Consider the following 21,682-nt stretch of genomic DNA (forward strand, 5'->3'; position numbering starts at 1 on the left):
GTTAATGGTATCAGTGAAGGATTTCTGAATCTGAATTGACATCACTGTGTTGGTGTAACATTTTACAAATCTGAATTGATCTGTACACGTCAGCTCTCAGCTATCATGTGATAACCCCGTGTTGTTGCAGTTATGAATCTACATAACTGCAACAACACTGCAGTTATCTTTACAACCAGTTATGACATCTTTTTGGTAAGGGAAAAAAAAGATTGTGTTTAGTACATTTCATGACAATCCGCCTGAAATTATGACATAATCATCTGTCAAAGTTATGTGTCTGATGGGACATGAGGGAATACTTATGGAAATCCAGAGTTACCAATTCCAAACTAAAAGTTTTCACTCAATTGGAAACTGCAGTTGACAATTTTGTATCTACAATTTTTAATTAAGAAAAAAGCATTGGACAAGATAAATGAAATGAAAACAATAAACTAACACATTGAGTCAGTGTAAACCTAAGTTTCATAAAATGCTGATGAACATTTTGAAATGGACATTACATTTTCAAATCAGTAGTTAATGCGGAAATGAAATTAGAAAGCTTTTTTACTTGAATCTGCTTATTTTATATAGTTATTCTATGCTTAATATTTTATTTATCAGACTATATAGCAGTGTCCTAAAAAGGTTGCTAGAAGTAAAAATAAGTTAATAATTAGATGCTTTATAGGTATCTTTATGTAGGCTATAGTATGTTTATATTGCATAAAACTGAAAGTACAATATTTTCTCAATATATAATAACCAGGAAATAGTATTTTGCATCCCACAATACTGTTGATACAATTGTAGTGAAATGCAATATTATTTGCACCATTATAAGTAATACCGCACGTAGTCTTTTTGTTTTTTTTACACAATACGGTTTGACATTGTTTAAAAACAAAAACTTATTGGAATATTTTGTTCAATTTTTTGGGTTTATGTTGTTTTCTGTTTCCTACTTGACGCCTACAGTAAAATTCTATAACTATAGGAACTACTTTAATCGATACAAAGCGTAAGCTTATTGTATACAGTTTGTTGGAAATGCATATAGAGATCAGTCATGGAAGAAGAGTCGATAGTTCATTTTATTATGGGTTCATCAATAGTTATGGATATATATTAATAATCTCTTTACAATACAACATAAGATCAGAAGAGCATGACAGACCACTTCAACAGAATCTCAAAGTTTAAAAAATAAATAAATAAGAGCATAAATAGACCAAATACATGTTTTTAACTTAGATATAGATTCATAAGTACTAATATTGTGTCTGCATGCGCCATGGAACACCCTCAACCATTTCTGTACAAACACATGAGATCTGTGGAGAGCTAATGTACAGATGACTCTATGAGGCTACTACAGACCGTACTGAGGAAAGGCCCGACATAGAACACAAGGGACTCAGGAAGCACTTAATAGAGACCACACACACACACACACACACACACACACACACACACACACACACACACACACACACACACACACACACACACACACACACAGTCCTTCCAAAATGGTTGTATATACATATGAAACACATACACACTTAATATATAGACCCTCGCACACACAGGCACACACTCACACAGGCACACACTCACACACACACACACACACACACACACACACACACACACACACACACACACACACACACACACGCACACACACACACACACACACACTTTGAGTAACAGACCACAATGTCTGGGAGACCCTGATTTTATAAACTGCATGTCCCATCTATAAGGAAATATAAGCCAGCCTCAGTCAGTTTTGCTGATTTCAGCAACATTACAGCCAAGGTTTTCATCTACGGAAGTTCAGAGCTGCCAATCTAATATATAGAAATAAACGTAATAATAACATTACATTGAAATGTCACTTTCCATTCGCTGAGCATCATGTACTAATATTGACTTATTGCAAAAATTCTGAATCATTTATATATTTGAAAGTGTATTATCAGTGCAAACATTTTTGAAATGCATCAATTTGTATATGTGGCAAGCTGGCTTCATTTTATGATAAAAAGTCCCATTTCATGACACTATGCGTCAAACAGTAAATGTTTATGGAGATATTGGTAAATGGAATTTCTTGCATGAGTTTAGAGTTAACATAAGTAAAAAAAACATATTGATAACAAATTGACTCTCACTTTATATTTGTATTAGGGTTGGGCAAGTTAACGCGCTATTAACGTGTTAATTAATTGTCGCGGACAATTATTGTATTGCGCATTAACATTTTTTTTAATTAATATTATTATTTTGAAAGTCTGTTGCTCAATGGCTCTGAATACACAGGAGGGGGGTGATGTTGGGGTGATGTTGATCAGGGTTGGCGTCATCACGCGTCTCAACCAATGAGATCTTTCGGGGCGGGCCTAAGAATGCTGCAGCATTCATGCAGCATGAACAGAAACATGGAGAAAGGTACCGAACTCTTACATGGACATTTTACGTCTCTTCAGACGGAGGAGTTGATAGGACCAGAGTTATTTGTAACCACTGCAAAGTTGAATATGGTCTCTCTGGACTCTGAGGGTAACTCCTTTAATGAACTAGATAAAACGTTAAAGCCCTGGCAGTTGCAAATAGCTTTGGTTTTATATTTGATTTGATTAAATTAATTCATGTTGAAGTTGAGATTTACAATATATATTTGAACAGCTCCTGGGTAAAGGGGATACTGCACTTTTGTTCATTTTGCAGTACTTTCAAAATAAAAGTACGCAATACACTACTTTTACATTTATTTTTTGAATTTTTGCGCATTACAATGTGATTAATCGCTTAAAATTGTTAATCATTGCCCAGCACTAATTTGTATTAATGTATTAATTCATGTTTTTATTTAGTTAAGAACATTGTCATGATTGTCATCACAAATGCTTTCTTGATTTGCAGAGGGTCTACAGTGTAAGCCAATGGATTTTCCTGTCAAATCTCACATTTCACTATGTTATTTTTTAACATTGGACATTTGATTTAAATGTTCTTTATAGTTGTGTTAGCCTTTGGAGAACACTGAGAATACTTTTTTGGCAGTAATTATTTATTTTCAAACATGACGGGAAACATTTTCGATAAAGATTTTGTTCAGTATTGGCAGTCCTGATCTTCCGTAGGTTTGACCTTTTTTTCCTATTTCACATTTGATGTTTTTGGGACCAGCTCCAAAGATTGGACAATCTCTGTCATCATTTTGCATCTCCCACTGCTTCTGTTCTAATGTGAGTCATCCTGTCTGAATAATTATCCAGGCCTTTATTTGAGAAGCTTCCGGAGCCTCATTTACACTAAAGATTACCAATGTGCTAATCTTCCCGTTTCCCCTAGTTCACATTTGAGTGATGTTGTTCCTGCTCTACTGCTCCTCTCAGACACACAGACAGTAAGCTTGCTACTGGAACACTAAAGAAATGATTCAGTAAATGGTAAAAGAAAAACAAAAAAAGCTCATTCAGCATCAGTATGGCCCTTTCCTCTTGATAACAAGGGTATTTCACATTGAATATGGCTCGCTGTCATCATCATTTAAACACAGAGGTAATTAGATCCTGTACAAAATGACAACCCTTCCCCACACACACGCACGCACACACACACACGCACACGCACACGCACACACTCACAGCTAATCTTTACAAAAGAAGAAAAATAAATACTGAATTACTTTCATCAACAACACATATCACCATCCTCATAGTGAGTAAACCCTGTGAACGTTTCCAGAGTGAAGCTCTGGAGAAATGGATGGCAGTTATATAAGAGGCTGTCACAATAAATGTTGGCACAAGTAGCAGGAGTATAAATGGCATTATTACAGATAAAAAACATGTGGCTCCAAAGAAACCAGCTTTGCTCAAAAGATGATTTCTTTGTCCCTGTTGAACCCAGGTGCTTCAGCTGTGGAATATGAAATATGGGTTTGGAATGTCTTCTTCTTTCACTTCAGAACTCTGGTCAGAACGTGTAGCAGGTACAGGGGGAATGGCTTGGTGTGCTTTTCAAAGCTTTTTAAATAAGTATTTTCTTTGAATTAACAGGGGACTCCGGCCATTTAGTATTGTGCTTGCATTCAAATGAGGGGCCAGGAGACAGATTCAAAAATAGTCGGCAAAACTGAAGCATCAGAGGCTAAATATCCCAACTTTTAGTCATTCGTTTGCGTCAATCTTAATTTTCCATATTGCAACACGAAAGAGGGTTTAAAGTATGGTCCCTTCAAAATGTTGTTTTAAAGCAACAAAACTGCATTGTCAATTACATTTAAGGGAAACACATTTAGTCCAGGATAACATTATTTTTGAAATTCAACTTATTTTAATTTAGCTCTGTAAAGAAAATAACGTAACAAACGCAGCTATTTTCAGCCGAACAATGATATTTCCTTAACCCAACCAAGTCCTACTTTTCAATGTTTTCTTTTTTAATTCAATTTTTTCAATCATCTAAAACTTCAAAAAACGCCCCAGAATGTATCAAAATCATTCCATCGGCGAGTAGAAATATGGACATTTTCGAGTAAAACCGGTCATGGTTGATCCTGAAAATATCAGAAATGGATTCAGCATCCTCAATAACCCCAAAACCACGCCATTTTTTAAACTATTGTCCAAATAAGCTATATGCTTATTTATGCAACGTGTGCTAATTGTGCAAATTGCCCAACATGTGCCTGTTAGCATCCAGCAGTTTCTATGTGCTGGGGACCCTACTAGACATTTATATGACTATGGGGTTTTCAACATTTCTGGGTCCACATTACTGGCAACTAGACTAGTTTACAGCGATAACCATGTATTTTAGACAGCAAAAGTAATCCGGAAGAAACTAGTTTCCCTCCAAACGTCATCGTGAAAGCAGTTACGGAAACTTTATTTATCAGGAAACTCGGTTGGACCATTATTGTCTGATAAACATCATCATCTCCAGGTTGTAACAGTTTCAGTTATTAGTCTTCAAGTTGAGATAACCTCAATGACATCACTGTGACATCATCAGGGTTATTTGACAAGTCCAGAGACACAGAGGACAACAACTGTTTCCACAGGCGGAGTGTGACTCACACAGATGAGTAAACACTGAGAGCTCCTTCACAGAGACAGGACCAGAGAGGATGACAAGCCTGGATACACAAATAAATAAATAAGCAGTATCCAGAATATGAGTTATATTTCTGTTGATTTACTGTAAAAAAAACGAATGCTCTGATATTAAGCAGTGTAATGTGAAGCTATCTATGCTAGCCATGGCACTATAAGAATGTCTGGCTTTGTAACTAAACACCAAAATAGTACATTTGAAATGTAAGTTACATTTCCGACAGTTCTAGTAAACATTTATTCCTAATTATCCAGAGTCCCATTCATTGCTATATATGAAAGCTAAACTGCTACTTAATCCAAATATAAACAGAATCATTGAACCTGGCAGCTGTTCCATTCTTTCGAATAGCAAGCACAGAAAAAGGTACTCTGATTAAGTAGAAAAAAAGCGAAACCATCAGCACACATTGACACACCTCAGCCGACCTCTGATTCTAACTGAGGGGACGGTCTCACTAAAGTTAATGACAGCCATATTTACTACATGTATATCAACTGAAGGGAGTCATCATGAGCAGTGGATACAGTTGTTGTCTTTTTCACAGTTTTTACATCACGTTGGTGAATTCTGTTACCCCTCTGTAAACCTCTGTCAGCTCAGGGTGATTGAGAGTCCCTTTCCTTAGCTTAGCATATGCTAATGGCTGGTTTTCCATTTGGCAAGAGAGGTATATCTGAGCAGACAATGAGCCGCTAACTGCTATCAGTATGACACACTGTAAGGGAATGTCAACGAGCTTGATGCTAGCAGGCTCTCTGTCTATGAATGGCATTTCAAGCTGCATATTATGCTCATCACGGACTCCTGAAGCTAAAACCAGTTTAGCAATGTAAAGAACGTGATATAAATGCAGCGGATGATAATGCCAGGCCAACATCCTAACGCCTGGTAACTTTCTGGCAGATTTCAAAACGATGCAGAGTAGATTAAAAACGGTCTCTCTGTACAGGTGGATTAAAAACTCTGAATAAAGACTATATTCAACTTTATTCAGGGGCCTTTGAATTGACTCCTGGAAGCTCTTGTTTTGCAACCACCGGATTACTATCAAGGCTTTATTTAAAATCCCTTTGTGTCCACAAAGTGCAGCATTGATATTCTTCTATCTTTAAACAGCAAGGAAGATCTGTTTTACTACCAGAGTCTTCCACATGGCATGGCTTTCTAAACATCGATATTTAATGAGGAAATAAATGCACTTGGACATCTTGAAAATAGAAAGATGTGTAATTGCACAACTCGCCACTTAAGAGCTGCCACAAGATGATTCTACACCGCACGTTCTGTTCAGTCTCATTCCAGCTTCATAATAACAGGGTCTTGTGTTACAACGTCAATCTTTAGGCTCTTCCATTATATCTCCTTTAAATATTGCTTAAGTGTAAATGAACCCTGTCAAATACAAATCCTCTTAAAATCCAAGGAGAACTGATGTGAATTCCAAACCAAATAAGGAGAGTGTGTGACCATCTAAACACCCAAACCCTTTCATTTCTCAGCATTATTAGGCATGTTTCCATGAAGTGTGTTTGAAAGTATCAGCACTTCTTAATTCACTTGATGGCTTTCTAAGTTACACAGGCTGGGGTAAAAGAAAATTGTGTTTATTTACAACTTAGTTTTTTGTCGTTTTGGTCATTAATAGCTGAAATGCTAAATTACAGAGGACGCAACCAGAAAAGCAAGCGGACAGTTTTTAAACAAATCCTTGAATAAATGTTCGCTTAAAATCTGCCTGGTGGCAGTGCAGTCCCTGTGACACAACCTGTGAGTATAAAATCATCACAACCAGAATCATGTCCAAAACTATGAAAATACATCTAAGTTTGGTAAAACAACAGAATTTTCCTTTGAGATATTGTCCCACTTTTTTTTTTAGAGAGTTCACCATAGAAGAAGAAAATACATGTTCATTATTACATGGCGTTCAATAAAGAACTGATGTGGTGTGGAGAGGAAGATGAAGATCAACAGTGATCATGGCGCTCTCTCCCCCAGAGAGATCTATATTACAGCAGCCTGAAGGATCATCTGTGGGTGCTGACGGGCCGAGTGTGTGCGAGTGTAAACCAGTGTGTATTTCAAGTGTTTCCCGATGACACCACTTTATGATTGTGTGTGTGTTACTGGCTGTGTGTGTGTGTTTTGTGTGTGTAAGATTGTCCATCACCACTGCACATATTGCACGTTCTTGTCATTTTACAAGACCCTCAGACTAAACCTTCAACATTTACCGACAGATAACCATGTCCTGTGTCATGTGACCAAACCTGTGAGGTTCGAACACTCTGCAGCATCACACCAACATGCAGGGTGAAGTGGTGGTGTCTCATACTTGATTTGATCCTGTTGGCGACATATGGCTGAAGCCCCTCATCAGAGTTACGTTTAAGGTTATTCATTTGAGGTTGAAGGCTATGTATAGAGCAGTGCAGTGATGATGTATTTCTGTAGCCTGACCCGGAGGTTAGCACTGCAAGGGCTCCCTCCACAAAAAGCAAAGGGCTTTTTCTATTGGGTTTTTAAATATTGCAGCAAATAAGCTCTAAGGAAAACACATGTTTATGATACTTAAACATTTTGTTCAGCAGGATAATTTCCACATATTAACAACTTTATCATTTTGGAGTGTAAATGCCATCTCCAGAAGTAAAAAGCTAACGTTATTCTATAAACAAACTACATTACTTTATGTCACCACCGCTAAGCTAAAGGTTAAACGGCTAATGTTTAGCGTAATGACTTTTAGTAGTCTCATTTAGTCTCTTAGCAACCGCTGTTTTTAAGACACATGGAAGCTTCAGACGTTCATCAGTGGGGTATTTACTGATATATCTTTTGTCTTAGAACAAAAAGTGATTTTTTTTAAAACTTGTGTTTACCACAGACCTTATTCGCGACTTTAACCAAAAACACGTTTTAAAAAAACGTTGCTAAAAATGCTAAATTACTTCTGGGTTTAGGACTCAATTCTGCACCATTCTATATTGGCCAGTTTTCGTACATTTATATATAATTCGTTATTGTATAATATATGTTATTTTTATATGTTTTATATTGACTATTTATAGTGGAGCAAAGGTAATACAGAGAATGTCTGTAACATAGCTGTAGCTGAGGCCTTTTACAAAAGGACATTTGGCCTCTTTGATGATAGACATATCCTTAAAGGCAGCGTTGAAGCGTCAGGTATGCTCCCTGTGTAGATGATGGGTGAACACGGTAACATCTGCTGTATCACAGGTTTGGACAACTCTTACAGGTCATGGCCGACACACTGAGGGGTTCAGTATCTGGGTCCTGTGGGTCTTGGAAAGTCAACTGCAAATCTGTTGGTAAGGGTGTAACACAAAGCCAATGTCTGTACAGAGGAGGATAACCAAGGTATTATGATTTGCAATACTTTTGGAATTTCATCTTCAAAAAACGACTGTTCAGTGAGGGGTATGGGCGGAATTCAAGAATTGTTTGTATTGCATGATTTTCTTGAGGGTGTGTTTATAAAAGGAGGATGATATTAAAGTAGGTTTTATGTGTCTATCTTGGGAAATGAAAAAGCTCCAAACAGGCCCATCTCGTGCTGCCTTACTGCCTGTTTGAAGGGGATTGTGCGTGCATTGGAAGAGGTCCAGATTACACTCTTTATAATGAGAAAGCTATTGAGAAAGATTGTAAAAGCTCCCTGTCTCATTAGCATGAGCATGTAAGACTGTCTTTTTATTAGTCAGTCTCAGGTTGGCACTGCACATTGAAAGTGGTTCAAAAGGATCATACGAATGTTAAGAAAATACTGCATTTTATGATTATGAAGAGCTGTTTTAATACCATAGATAGGGACACAACTGTAAAGAGCCCATTCCCCTCACTGTAGGGATTTTTGTATGATGCTTTAAGACATTTTGAAATTGGTTACACCCTTACACATTAGCGTGGACAACCCTACATGTGTGTGTTGTGTACGTTGAGTGTGTGTGAGTCCCTGCTGTGCCCTCATAGCCTGGTCTGAGCCTCGGGGATGTAGATCTCGATGCTGTCGGCGCTCTCCGTGGCCGAGTTCTGCCTCACGGATGCCGCTCTCTTGGCGGCCATCAGGCGCTTCCTGGCCTCCTGCCGCTGTTTCTCTGAGCTCTCCAGGGAGCGGTCTCTGGCCAGGGGGGGGTGGTGGTGGGGGCCCTTGGGAGGCTTTTTTGGCACTGGAGGTGGGAGCCGCCTCTCCTAGTGGGAGAGGACGGTAAGGGGGGGGGGGGGGGGGAGAACATTTCAGGAAAAAGACAGACGTGTTTGTGTGCCAGTGATTCTGTCTCTAATGGCTCCTGGTTTAATGTATGCCTGTTTGTAATACGTTCATTACAGGTGGATTAGACTTCCTGTCCAAATATTTTCTTTTCTTTTAGAATCCTTTCTTGCTCCACATTTTCAACATATTGCATCAAACACTGTTTCAATAGAAGTGCAGCTCCCATAGATGCTCTTATTGTGGAATCTTAACTTATTTTCTACACGTGTTTATTCACACTTTTGTTCCATATTCTTTGAAATAAACGTTTCTGTGCTGTACAACAATCCATCTGCATTGGGCAGCTAACATCGTACCTACTGTTCAACGTGTGTTTGTGTGTGACCTTATGGTTTCAGGTTTTATATGCATGCCATGCAGGTATTTAACTAATATAATAGGTAAATATAATGAATTAATAGCAAGAGCATCCTGTGGCGAGGTCTGTTCCTGCACTTATTTCATTTGTTTGATAACTGTACAAACTGTAAACATGGCATTGGCGACGTAATGTCCCATGTCTCTGATTACATAAAACTATTCTGATATATTTGGTCTCCTTTTTATCGTTTAGTCCCTCATGTATATCCGATAACACCACATCTTACTCAACTAATTAATAACTGAGATGGAAAATGCCACAACAAAGTCTGACGTGTCAAAAGCCACGACTACAAAAAGAATGATGGGAAGATTTAAAGCAGGAAGTTGGTCTGTGAACCCAAATGTTTGTTGAGGCTCCCAACCTGATCGTCTGCTCGCCCATGATTCTCCACCTGTCTGACTTATTTGAACAATTATTGCCATATCTCAGCAATCGACTTGTTGTCCTCACTGATAGGCTCAACCGGTCAGAACTATAAACATAAGATCCAAGTCATAATAAACCCAGATATTTAACCATGTGAGCGTCATTTATTTACAGGACCTTAAAAACCAGCTGTCAAAATCGTTTTGATTGAAATGACAAGTAGGATGAAGTTATTGTTAGTCTGAGACATTACTCAGTATTGTCCAACAGTGAAACCAATAATCAGAGATGCTGTTGTGTTGTTTTCTAAAGATTTGACGCCTCTTTTAAATCACACATGTTTTAAAGTCCTTCTCTATAGCTGAAAGACTGAATATGATGTTCTGACTTTAGCGTCCCAACCATACACCCACTCAAATTCTGTATTCACCCGTTATTATCTTATTCATTCCTGATTTTGAAATACAATTCGACACTGAGCTGAGCCTTTTTCTACTAGATCCTGAGTGCACTTAATGAACACTAAGGCTGCATTTGCATAGTCCAGTAAGACGCACATTATGCAAAGACAAAGGGATCCCAACCATGAAAATAATTGGTTGAATAACTTTGAATCCTTCTTAAACTGCAATACAAATGTTATTTGAATATTGCATTTGTTTCTGGATAGCACAATATTCCTGTTGCTATTTTAGGGTTTGTGTGTATGCACTTGGTATTCATTGCATAGGACTTGAACCACACTCTCTCCTGTCCATGTGTCCTTCCACTTGCTGCTAAACACACACAACAGAAAGCCACAGATGGGCAGGCGGCGGCAGGCGGCAGAGGGGAGGAAGGGGCAGAGGAAGCATGGACAGATGGATGGAAAGACAGACAGTTATGGAGCTACGGAGGCCCAGAGGTGTCAAGGCCCCGTGGTGCTGTTGGCACTGCAGTTACGCAGATTGATGCAAGCGCCTTCACTGTCAACACAAAAAAGCACAAGAAAGAAAAAGAGACAACAATGAGAGCAAATGAGGAAGCCGGCAGAGTTAGTATTCAATGAAGCAAAGCCACCACAGATACTGCAGGCCAGGCGCCAGATATCTGAAAGAGATTCACACTCAAACGTGAGTAGGAGGAAGAGTATCTGTAGCACCGCAGAGAACAAGTCAGACAACCATGCAATAACTGCAGCATGAGGGACGGCTGAGTGATTCTGAAATACATAAAGGAGATTTTCTTTGCTTAACGTCAAGTGAAAACCTATTGTAAATCCACCACCAAAACTCACACTTAAAGCCAAGGAATGTATTATTCAGAATGGCTGCTAAGGTTACTTTAACAGTGGGCATTATTACCTGCTTTTCATCCAGCATAAAGGCTTCCATCCAGGAACAAGGTGTGTGACTGACCTCTGATTATTAGGCTTCACAATCATACCCTACAACAGCCCTGCAGATTCATGCAACACTGTGTGAGATGGTGTAATACTAAATGACTCTCAATTTGTGTCGATATCTATTTAGATGCATTTCAGATTGTGCGACACATTTCTGGCCATCAATTATCAACAATGGAAAGAAAATAAATGCTGTCGTCTCGCATAATGGCAGTTTCTTCAAAATACAACAAAAAGCATGCGATGGCCATAGAGCAAGCCATGCATTAGTGGTTACAAACCAGTGTGTTATGGGCATGAAGTGTACAGTATGTCATTGGATGATCTTAATGTAGCATGAGTTAGTGTTCCGTTTGGGTGGGGATGGTTGTAGAGCAGTGGGCTGCTTTGGTCTCAAACACTCTAAATCAGAAGCAGGTGAATGACAGAACTTTGATGACCAAAGGTTTCACCATGGAAACTACTGAAAAATAACAAGTCACTCTTAGTCAATCTGAAACTGATTGCCCAAAATATGAAGGCAGTATTCTGATCATCATAGAGTCATTTTCTTCTTTCATTTTAGATCCATGTCAGGATCCGAGGATTTCTGTTCAGCATGATAGATAATGACTTTGCTAACACACTTTGTGTTTTATTGGCTGAATGGACTACACCGATGGAAAAGCAGAACAGTAAATTACCTGAGGGTACTACAAGTAATTTGTTGCAAAATGAGACATTCATATAATGACTTGCATCAATAGCCGCGTTCACACTGCAGTACTTTTCCCACTTTAGTTCAGATATAGTTCCGAAATGTCGCGTTCACACCAAAAAGAGCCGGAACTAAAATGAGTTAATGAAAACCTTTTTACCCCTTTTTCGTCCCTGCTAGAGAGTATGGACTTTCGTGGGAGAAAAAGGTTCCTATGTCTGATTGGCTGGGCGGAATGCAAACCACGCCCCGTAAAACTCCCAAAAAGTTTTGTGAAGCCGCCATTTTATTATCCTTGCATTAGCATTATTAGCATTAGCATTCGCCCAGCGCACAAACGCAGAGAGACTAACTTATGGCAACACAAAAGAAAACATGGGAGCGGTGGAGATGAGGAGGTGTCGGCGTTCTGGCGATTTACTCGGAAGGCTTCAGTAGAAGCTGCTGGGAGTCCCAGCAGCTTCTACTGAAGCCAGTCCCCAACTCCGGGGACTTCCGGCCGGGGACTCCGGGTGGCAGTATACGCCGTGAAGTTGTTTGCTGCCTGCCAGTAAACCCAAAGCAGAAGAAGAAGTGACGTCAGCGGCTTTATTTGCCTAATCCTCCCCCAGGAACTTATTCCGGTGTGAACGCGATCTAAGTTCTGATGAACCTTTGTGGGAAAAGTACTGCGGTGTGAAAGCGCCTTATAACAAAGAAATACTACAATATGAAACCTTCTCTTTAGATGGGGGTGTTATCGCTGATCAACCGACAGCAGACTAATAATGTGTACCTTTCTGTCGGGGGGGTCCAGGGGTCTCCAGCTGTTGGCTCTGAGCTGGTGCAGCTCGTCAAACTTGAGGCTGATGTTCTCGATGGACAGCTGCAGCATGTCCCAGAACCCTGCCAGGTCTGAGGCCACCGGGCGGGGGTGTGCGTTCGGGTTCTGGGACAGTGGGAACAGAGGATGGGGGGGGAGAAATAAGTTTCAGATATTACAGACAGGGAAGATAAACCTTATTAAATACAGTAATACAAATGTATATTTGTACAACACATTTTGTTGTTGTACCTCAATGAGGTAGAACATAGGGGTGTCCAATAAGACCCCTATGGTTCTTTGGTAAACTCCAATATGTAGCTGAAACATGCTGGTTGGACACCCATTGCATACCAGAGGTGGGACCAAGTCATTGTTTTGCAAGTCCGAGTCAAGTCTCAAGTCTTTGCGCTCAAGTCCAAGTCAAGTCTCAAGTCAGGATGGGAAAGTTCAAGTCAAGTCCAAGTCCTAAACTTTGACAAAACGAGTCTTAAACAAGTCATTATGTGCTTTTCAACAAATGTAATGACATCGATCAACAGAATAATACTTAATAATCAAACTGCTCTTTATTAGTCACATTAATAATTTAATAATCTTTTTTCTCTCTGCTGGTAAAGTAACGTGTTTGTCTTCTATTGTAAGAGGGATCAGTAAGGTAAGGCTACCGTGACGGTTTGATTCAGAAGGAGTTTAATGTATAAGATCCCTGATGTTGAGGTGACCAGAATGATTATTTCCACTGTGTACAGCATGTTATAAGGGACCCACAATCTATCTTTATGCAAGGGATAATGTGCAGCGAGGCGTCTCTATGGGGAAAAGAACACCTGAATCTAGATCCCTCTGCAGGTGGTACTTTAACTATATTTTGATGCTAATACTTTTGTACTTTTACTTGTAACATTTTGAATGCAGGACTTTTTATTGTAACCGAGTATTCCTACACTCTGGTACTTTTACTCAAGTACAAGATCTGAACTTCTCCCACCTCTGACAATAAATCCTGAGTGGTTACCAAAAAAAAAACCCTGCTCTGAAGGTTATTTTTATTTTACAAATCCTGCACTCAGCTTTGCTTTCTCCAATATCATTGACATGCAGCCAGAAGCTGCTTCTTTTTTCAGTTTTCGCTAATTTCTTGACTTTTTCCGACGCGCTTGCATTTAAATCTGTCTACCCGTCGCTCTGTGTAGCTGGCCTGTACCACTACACCTGCTGTCTTTGGAGCGTCTGCCCCCCACCCTTCTTTCACATAATGGTATGATCCTAGTGTGTCCTCGCATATGATTGGCCGCATGGTGGCTCAGCAAAATAAAGTCCCGCCCCTGCCTGCAAGGATTCTCAGCAAGAGTTGCAGCGGCTGGAGATTCTGCTCTCCCAGACGGGAGTCTGCTCTTCTAGCGGCAGCTCGCGATCGGCGTGTTGGAGACCTCTGAATTAAATTATCAAGTCACCTCAAGTCAGAGGGCTCAAGTCCAAGTCAAGTCCCGAGTCATTAGTGTTCAAGTCCAAGTCGAGTCGCAAGTGTTTTGTGATTTTGTCAAGTCGAGTCCAAAGTCATCAAATTGGTGACTCGAGTCTGAATCGAGTCCAAGTCATGTGACTCGAGTCCACACCTCTGTTGCATACTGTCATTTCCTTTATTATCTTAGTACATCAATACGATTTGTTTGCAGAACTAGTTATATTGATGGACTGAAACAGTGATTATTCTATTCTAGTAAGTGAAGACATGTTTCACTGCTATCAAAAATTATTAGGAAAAAGTTATATGCTAAACTAAACTAAATCAAAGAAAGATATCCATCAAATTGTTATCATTTGATATGATAAATGATTATAACATTCATATGGAATTAAATATAATTATTTTACAAAGTGAAAAAGATATGGTTTAAGATTTACACTCACTCTTTGACGGAAATATTGTTAAATGTTGATCTAATGTTGGCCACAGGGAAATTCAAGCGATCAATAAATAGGATTTTTCCCATGTGGACAATAAATATCCGTCCCAACGTTCAGCACAATCTACTCAGTGAGTTGCTGAGATTTCTGAGTCTGACTGACCAACATCTCAAGATACACATATTCAAAAATATTTAATTTCAGAATGTCACAAACATAAGGTCAGTGAGAAGTAAAAAAGTTTGAGGAAATGAAAAAGAACTTGGAAGAAGAAACAGGAAATAAATAAATGGGTAAAGGAAATCCAAAGTAATTCAAGGAATGAAGAATGTCATTCAAAATCAAATCTTAGCTCAGTCAAAAGTCTCTCACACAAAGTCAAAGATGTAGAATGTAATTATGAAATGATTGTTCTCAGCGCTCAGTCTCACCAGGTTCTCCTCACACAGCTCCCTGAACTGCTGGAACTTCTGAGACATCAGCAGCTGAGCACTTCCCATCGCACTCCTCATTTTCCCCAGGACTGAGAGACAGAGACAGTTCAGAGACACTCACACACACACTGCTCCTCAGAGACTGTTAACAACACTTCTCATGCCTCTCAGCTCTTCTATGTGTCCATGTCCAGTGCATTCACCCAAAACACGGAAAAGTTGACTTTAATTAAGTGTATTATGGCAACAGATTACACATGATTGCATTCACAGTATTCACAGTACTGAATGCATGTAAGTCGCTTTGCACAAAAGCATCTAAAAGTAACATGTAATGTAAAGTGTCTTTGAGCACCTGGAAAAGCGCTATATAAATACCATGTATTATTAGGTAAGTTGAAAGCAATTACATTAAAGGTGGGGTAGGTAAGTTTGAGAAACCGGCTCGAGATACACTTGTTATATTCCATGGAATGCTCTTAACATCCCGATAGCAATGAATATCTGAAGTGCTTTGACAACAAATCCATAAAAAAATGTAATCTGTGGAAGCCGTAATACTGTAAAAAGTACGACCAATCATTTTAGCCGGCCCGGCTAAAATAACTGGATGGCCTACCTGCCTGTCAGCCTTCCATCTGTGCACAAACTTATCTCGTGCCCTCATTGGTCATGTGCGCGTTCGTGTGTGTTGGAGGAGGGGCTCTGTAAGGAAGTGGGAGATTTTTTACGGCTGTGTATTTTCAAATTCTAGCGATCTCGAGCTGGTTTCTCCAAAATGACCTACCCCACCTTTAAGTTGAACCTAATATTTTTTATTTAAACGTAATATTATTGCTTTCAACTAACCTAATACAGTTATGTGAGTCATTTCAGTTTTTTCTGTGTTCTTGTGAAATCATCGTAATGCAATTCATCTGGAAACGTGAACGCGTAAAAAAGAATATGAATGCTAATGAATCACATCAAGTTTGACCCAAAGTTGCTCCCGTAATTCCAGCTCGGATTTTTACCATGAATAAGCATGGCAGAGAAAAGGCAAAGAAATCAGAGAAAACAACACAAGCACAGAACATTGAAGTACCTGTACTTTACTTGAGTATATTCACAATATGCAACTTCATATTTCTATTCCCCTACATGTATTTGACATATTAAGTTAATATCTACTTCACAGATTAAGGCTATTGATACAAAATATAAATCAAAGAATTCATGATCATATACTATTATAGGTCAAGCAACCCATTATTATACGTATAGGTAATTCAATTAAAGCCCACTTTTATCAAGTGCAACATTGAAGTGACGAAGCATCAATAATTATAAAACAATTATTCAAATGTATGGTGCTTAAATGGACCATTCTGCATAATGAATACTTTTTCTTTTGGTACTTAAAGTATATCTTGATGCTAGTACTTTGTTACTTTTACTAAAGTATCATTTAGAATTTGAACATTTAAGGACTTTTACTTGTAACTGAGTATTTTGACACTGTAGTATACAAGTAAACAATCTTCTTTCACCCTAGGCTACATGTATGGAAGCCTCTACATGACAACAGAGACGTACTGTCCTCCGGCAGGTCGTTGTCCCTCTGGTCCAGCTCCATCTGCCGACACCACCCGTCCATGCGGTCGGTCTCCGCCTGCAGCAGCTTCAGGAACCAGTGTCCGTCTCTGTGACACACGGAGCGCTGCACCACCTGCCAGGCAAACAACCAGCTTCACAACATGTGGACACACCTGCAGCCACTTTACATTCACTGACATGTGACAGAGGCATACGGTATCCAGCATGTACGGTATCATAAATGATGTTTCCATTGCTTGCTAACTATTGATGTGAAATATCAAACAGTGTGTAATGTCGGATAACTAAAAGACCAACTAAATGACTCTACATAAAACTTAATCTCTAGAATACAATATAGCATTTCTTTCCAGTTTTTTTTATTCCATGATATACTTCACATTGACTGCTTTACTGTTATGGTTAAAGAAACCTGAATTTGACCTCTGTATGATGCCTGGTGTTCATATTCATATTAGTGTTACTTTATTTAAATGTTTAATATAGTATATGTTGTTTGGAAAGTTTGCCATTTTTATTGAATTTAAGCAATTGTTTGTATAAACAACATATCTTGTGTTTTATATAAAATGGTGATTTTTAATATTATTTAGGTAGAGGCTTCAAATAAGCGCAATGGGTTTTTGACTCTTCCTGCACTGTTCGTCATTTGGTATCTGTTAAAAAATAAGAAATAAAGGAGAAAAGCCATTTACAGGATCTTATCCATGACCTTTGCTGACCGTTTTCTGTTTATCTACTGCCTCCATTTTGTTCTGTAAACTTGCTGGAGTTTAGTAATCAATAATCCGTCACAGCCCACACCGACCTGTGTTGATGACATATTACTGTTACACGGTAATACAGTACAGAATCATGTTTCCGAGGTGGATTAAACAACTAAAGGTACTTTCTGAAATGTTATACCACTAGCTTTTAGATGTCATGATTTCACAGCAACACTTTAGTGGTTTGAATGTTCTCTCACTCATTCAGTGTCCGACAGCACGTTTCTGTTGAGGTGAAAATCTCCTGTAGCAGCCAGCAGCAACATCAAAACAAAACCTTTTATCTCACATACATTTAAAAGATTGTGGCAGTAAAGTGTTGAGTTTACATTTCGAAAACAATTTAGTGATCTAAAATGTAACTGCATTAATCAAATGAAAACCACTGATATGAAAGATGCTTTTATCCAAAGCGTCCTACATACATTCAGTACTGTGGGAAATCCCCACAGGAGCAAGTTGGGGTGAAGTGCCTTGCCCAAGGACAACATACTGACTGCAGCAGGGATTAAACCAGTGCTCCACTGATCCAAAGATTAGCGCACTATCCCACTGAGCCACATGCTCCCTATATTGTAATCTAATGCTGATTTCATTAGGTGATAGACACTTTACATTATGCATATCCACATCATTATGGAACAAAACGTAAGCTTTTCAAAAATAAGTTATAATGTTAGTGTAGTATTAGGGATTTTGTGTGTTTCTGTGTCTAATATACAAGAAGAATGAGCTACACAAATGTCAACGCAATTTAATAACACTTTCTAAGGATGTAATATAAAGTAATTTGCATAAATACAACAGAGAAAAGGCTATTAAAAGAGGAATCTATGATTATTTTGTCACTAGCAGTTAGGTTAGTCAAATTACACTTCTATTAATTTCTTCCCTTTTTATTATAACACTTTTCTTAGTGCAGAGTTACCCCCAGATCAACATTATGAAGGCATGAACAGTACTAATTGTTTGGAGTTAATGAGTGAGTCAGGAAACAGTGAAATAAATCAATGCTTTGTTCCTTGGACGTCCCAGCCCTGTTCTTATAAAATGACGGAGCATGCTCCCACATACCTCCAGAATAGCAGAGCTGTTGAAGTTGACATCCAGTGAGTCATCGGCCACACTGTCTATCCAGGGGTCCGGGGGGGGGAGGATGGAGGGGTCGAAGCCCACATCGTCGTAGTCGTCGGAGGTGCAGGCGTGGTAGTGGTTCCCTGAGCCCTGGATGCTGACCGTGGAGGTGGCAGCATCGCGGGAGTACTGTCGAGAGAGGGCCCCCGAGGACAGGGCGCCCGAGGACAGGACCTCCATGTCGGTGTCCGGGGAATCCAGGGGGGTGTCCAGCAGGTCCGGCAGGTCCAGGTCTGCCTGCATGGTAAAGAATACATCTCAAAAACTGTCTCAATGAGCACATGGTTGTAAGACCTTTTGACCACAAGGTGTCTCCACTTGCTTCCAAATTATTTGAAGTCTATTTAGGCCGGGAACAACTTATTTGATTAATAATGTGCCTCTGACTGTAAGAGCTAGTACTCAGATCTTGTACTTAGGAAAAGTACAACTACCAGAGTGTGGAATACTCTGTTACAGTAAAAGTCCTGCATTCAAAATGTTACCCAAGAAAAAGTACAGAAGTATTAGCATCACAATATACTTAAAGTACCAAAAGTAAGAGTATGAATGATGCAGATTATTGCAATTATTGATGTGTTTATGAAGCTGGTAAAGATGTAACTAGTTATAAGGTATTTATTTACTTCTGGGTAGATTGTGGATCCAGGTGTAACTAAAGTCTGATTTTAGTGTTGATCAAACTGTTTATCAATAATCTATATCTGCAAAGTAACTAAAGGTATTAAATAAATGTATTGGAGTAAAAGTACACCATTTACCTCCAATTGTAGTGGAGTAGAAGTACAAAGTAGCAAAAATTGAAATACTCAAGTAAAGTACAAATACCTCAAATTAGGTACAGTATTTAAGTAAATCTACTTAGTTACTTAACACGACTGTGGTTCTGTATTTTGATACATTTTGATATATTGATAAGTTATTAACTAATAAAAAGCGGACAAAGAGAGAATAAACAGTTCCTTTCAGGGGTTCATGTTTAAAGCCGAGTAATTCAAAGCAGCAGTGGTTGCAGCTTACCTGCACCGCTGCTGTCACACTGTTAGAGCGCTGGAACCGACGATACCTGACCACCAGAGGGAGACAAACAGAAAATACTGAACAACAACTCTTTTACTATGTCTGCTCCCAGGCAACACATTCATGATTCAAGCTTTATTTATCACATACTCTCAGTGGTGGTTTGGATGTAAAAGAATGTCCCAATTCACAGTCCTTCAAAGAATGGGTACATCAGACCTGGGAGTGTGTGGTGCCTTCAGGTACAGCCTAATAAAACTACAGGAAGGCACACATTTTCTGTGTGGCCCTACCTGCAGAGTAGGCATTGGGGGTTGGTTTACTGTCAGCTGGGTGTGCTGACACTGCTGTGGATCTAGGGACGAACACTTTCTGGCAATAAAGAAACCAGGGACCGTGTGGGAGATGGAGCGGTAATAATAAGATATATTCCTGCTCAGCTCTACACCTTCAAATCTTCCAGGAGGAGCTACAATAAATGACTGGGAAGAGGGATGTCTGGACCAGGCTTGGGGAGTAACAGATTACATGTAACCGGATTAATTTATTTTTACATAAACACGGATGTAATCAAATTACTGGTACATTCTTTAAAAATGGGGATTAATAGCAGGTTACAAAACATTTTAAAATAAAGATATATATTATAGGTAGAGGTACTGTCTGAATTTTCTTTTAGTTTTTTATTCTTTGATTTTATATTTTGTTTTTTAATGCAGTATAGACAAATGATTTATTAAACAAAAAATGGCGTTTTCTTTTAATTGAAGTTGTAAACTAAAACAGCGTTTGTAAACTGATGATGATGACACATTGTTCTGTTGTCTCACATAACATCTTATTGATATTTCTTTACTTTGTATTGATTTTCTTTGTATTATATACAGTAGAGGTAATCCAAAAGCAACGGAAAGTAATCAGTTTACATTACATTTATATTGTATTACTTAGATTACGTTAGAGATTTAAAAAATGTCCATGTGACTTTGTAACGAATTACACTTTCATAGTAACCCTCCAAACCCTGTTCTGGACTAAGTGGCTGAGCCTGCTGCCAACACTAGGCCATCAGAAGTGGAAACACCAGAGATGCATGGAAAAATAGCTTAGTTAAGATAATTGTGCCAAATTACTATTCAAATAAGCATCGCCAATGAATACACTCCGCCCAGGAAAAAAAGGTTACATTCTTAAACCCCAATGTCCTTAAGCCTTTTTAAAAAGGCACAAATATCTGTGTGACTTTTTCAAACAAAAGTTTTTTTAATAGCATTTAGAGCTTTATCACTAGCACACTGCAACATGTGTTTGCTGCTGACTCACATCATGCATCATGCATTAAATGCTCAACTGGTCAGTTTCACCAACCAACAGTCCCTCATTGTTCACTCGTCCAGGAGTTAGACTATGCGAAAGTTACTATCCACTCTTTCTCACATTATGAATCAGCTGTCTGACAACACTGTGACCTTGTCTGTCACCTTCATCTTGACTTTAATACTTGAATTTGTTGGTGAGTGAGTACGTGTCTTTTGTACATTAAATTAAAGTGACATACACTACCAGTCAAAAGTTTGGACACACCTTCTCATTCAAAGTTTTTAATTTTTTTTAATTTTTTTCTACATTGTAGATTCATACTGAAGACATCAAAACTATAAAAGAACGAATTATCTACAAAAAAGTGTTAAAAAATCCAGAATACGATTTATATTACTGCAAAATGCGGTGGTAGCCATGTTGGTTAAGTGTGCCTTGAATTTTGAATAAATCACCAACAGTGGTCACC

The 21,682-nt window shown here is 38.8% G+C and overlaps 1 protein-coding gene across 1 annotated transcript in view; it reads right to left on the minus strand.

Annotated features, from left to right (window-relative positions):
* Positions 1-8,218: 8,218 nt before the first annotated feature.
* The window catches only part of LOC117473091 (disks large-associated protein 1-like), an 81,678-nt gene continuing 68,214 nt past the window's right edge, over positions 8,219-21,682 (minus strand). Inside the window, exons 10-15 of the mRNA XM_034118578.1 lie at positions 19,894-19,939; positions 18,814-19,110; positions 16,952-17,084; positions 15,374-15,465; positions 13,005-13,157; positions 8,219-9,336 (exon numbers count right to left, since the gene is read on the minus strand). Coding sequence (XP_033974469.1) covers positions 9,112-9,336; positions 13,005-13,157; positions 15,374-15,465; positions 16,952-17,084; positions 18,814-19,110; positions 19,894-19,939 — 946 coding nt within the window. The 3' untranslated portion in view covers positions 8,219-9,111. The remainder of the gene's footprint in view (positions 9,337-13,004; positions 13,158-15,373; positions 15,466-16,951; positions 17,085-18,813; positions 19,111-19,893; positions 19,940-21,682) is intronic.

The sequence above is a fragment of the Trematomus bernacchii genome, unplaced genomic scaffold (assembly GCF_902827165.1).
Source record: "Trematomus bernacchii unplaced genomic scaffold, fTreBer1.1, whole genome shotgun sequence".
In the NCBI taxonomy this organism is placed as follows: domain Eukaryota; kingdom Metazoa; phylum Chordata; class Actinopteri; order Perciformes; family Nototheniidae; genus Trematomus; species Trematomus bernacchii.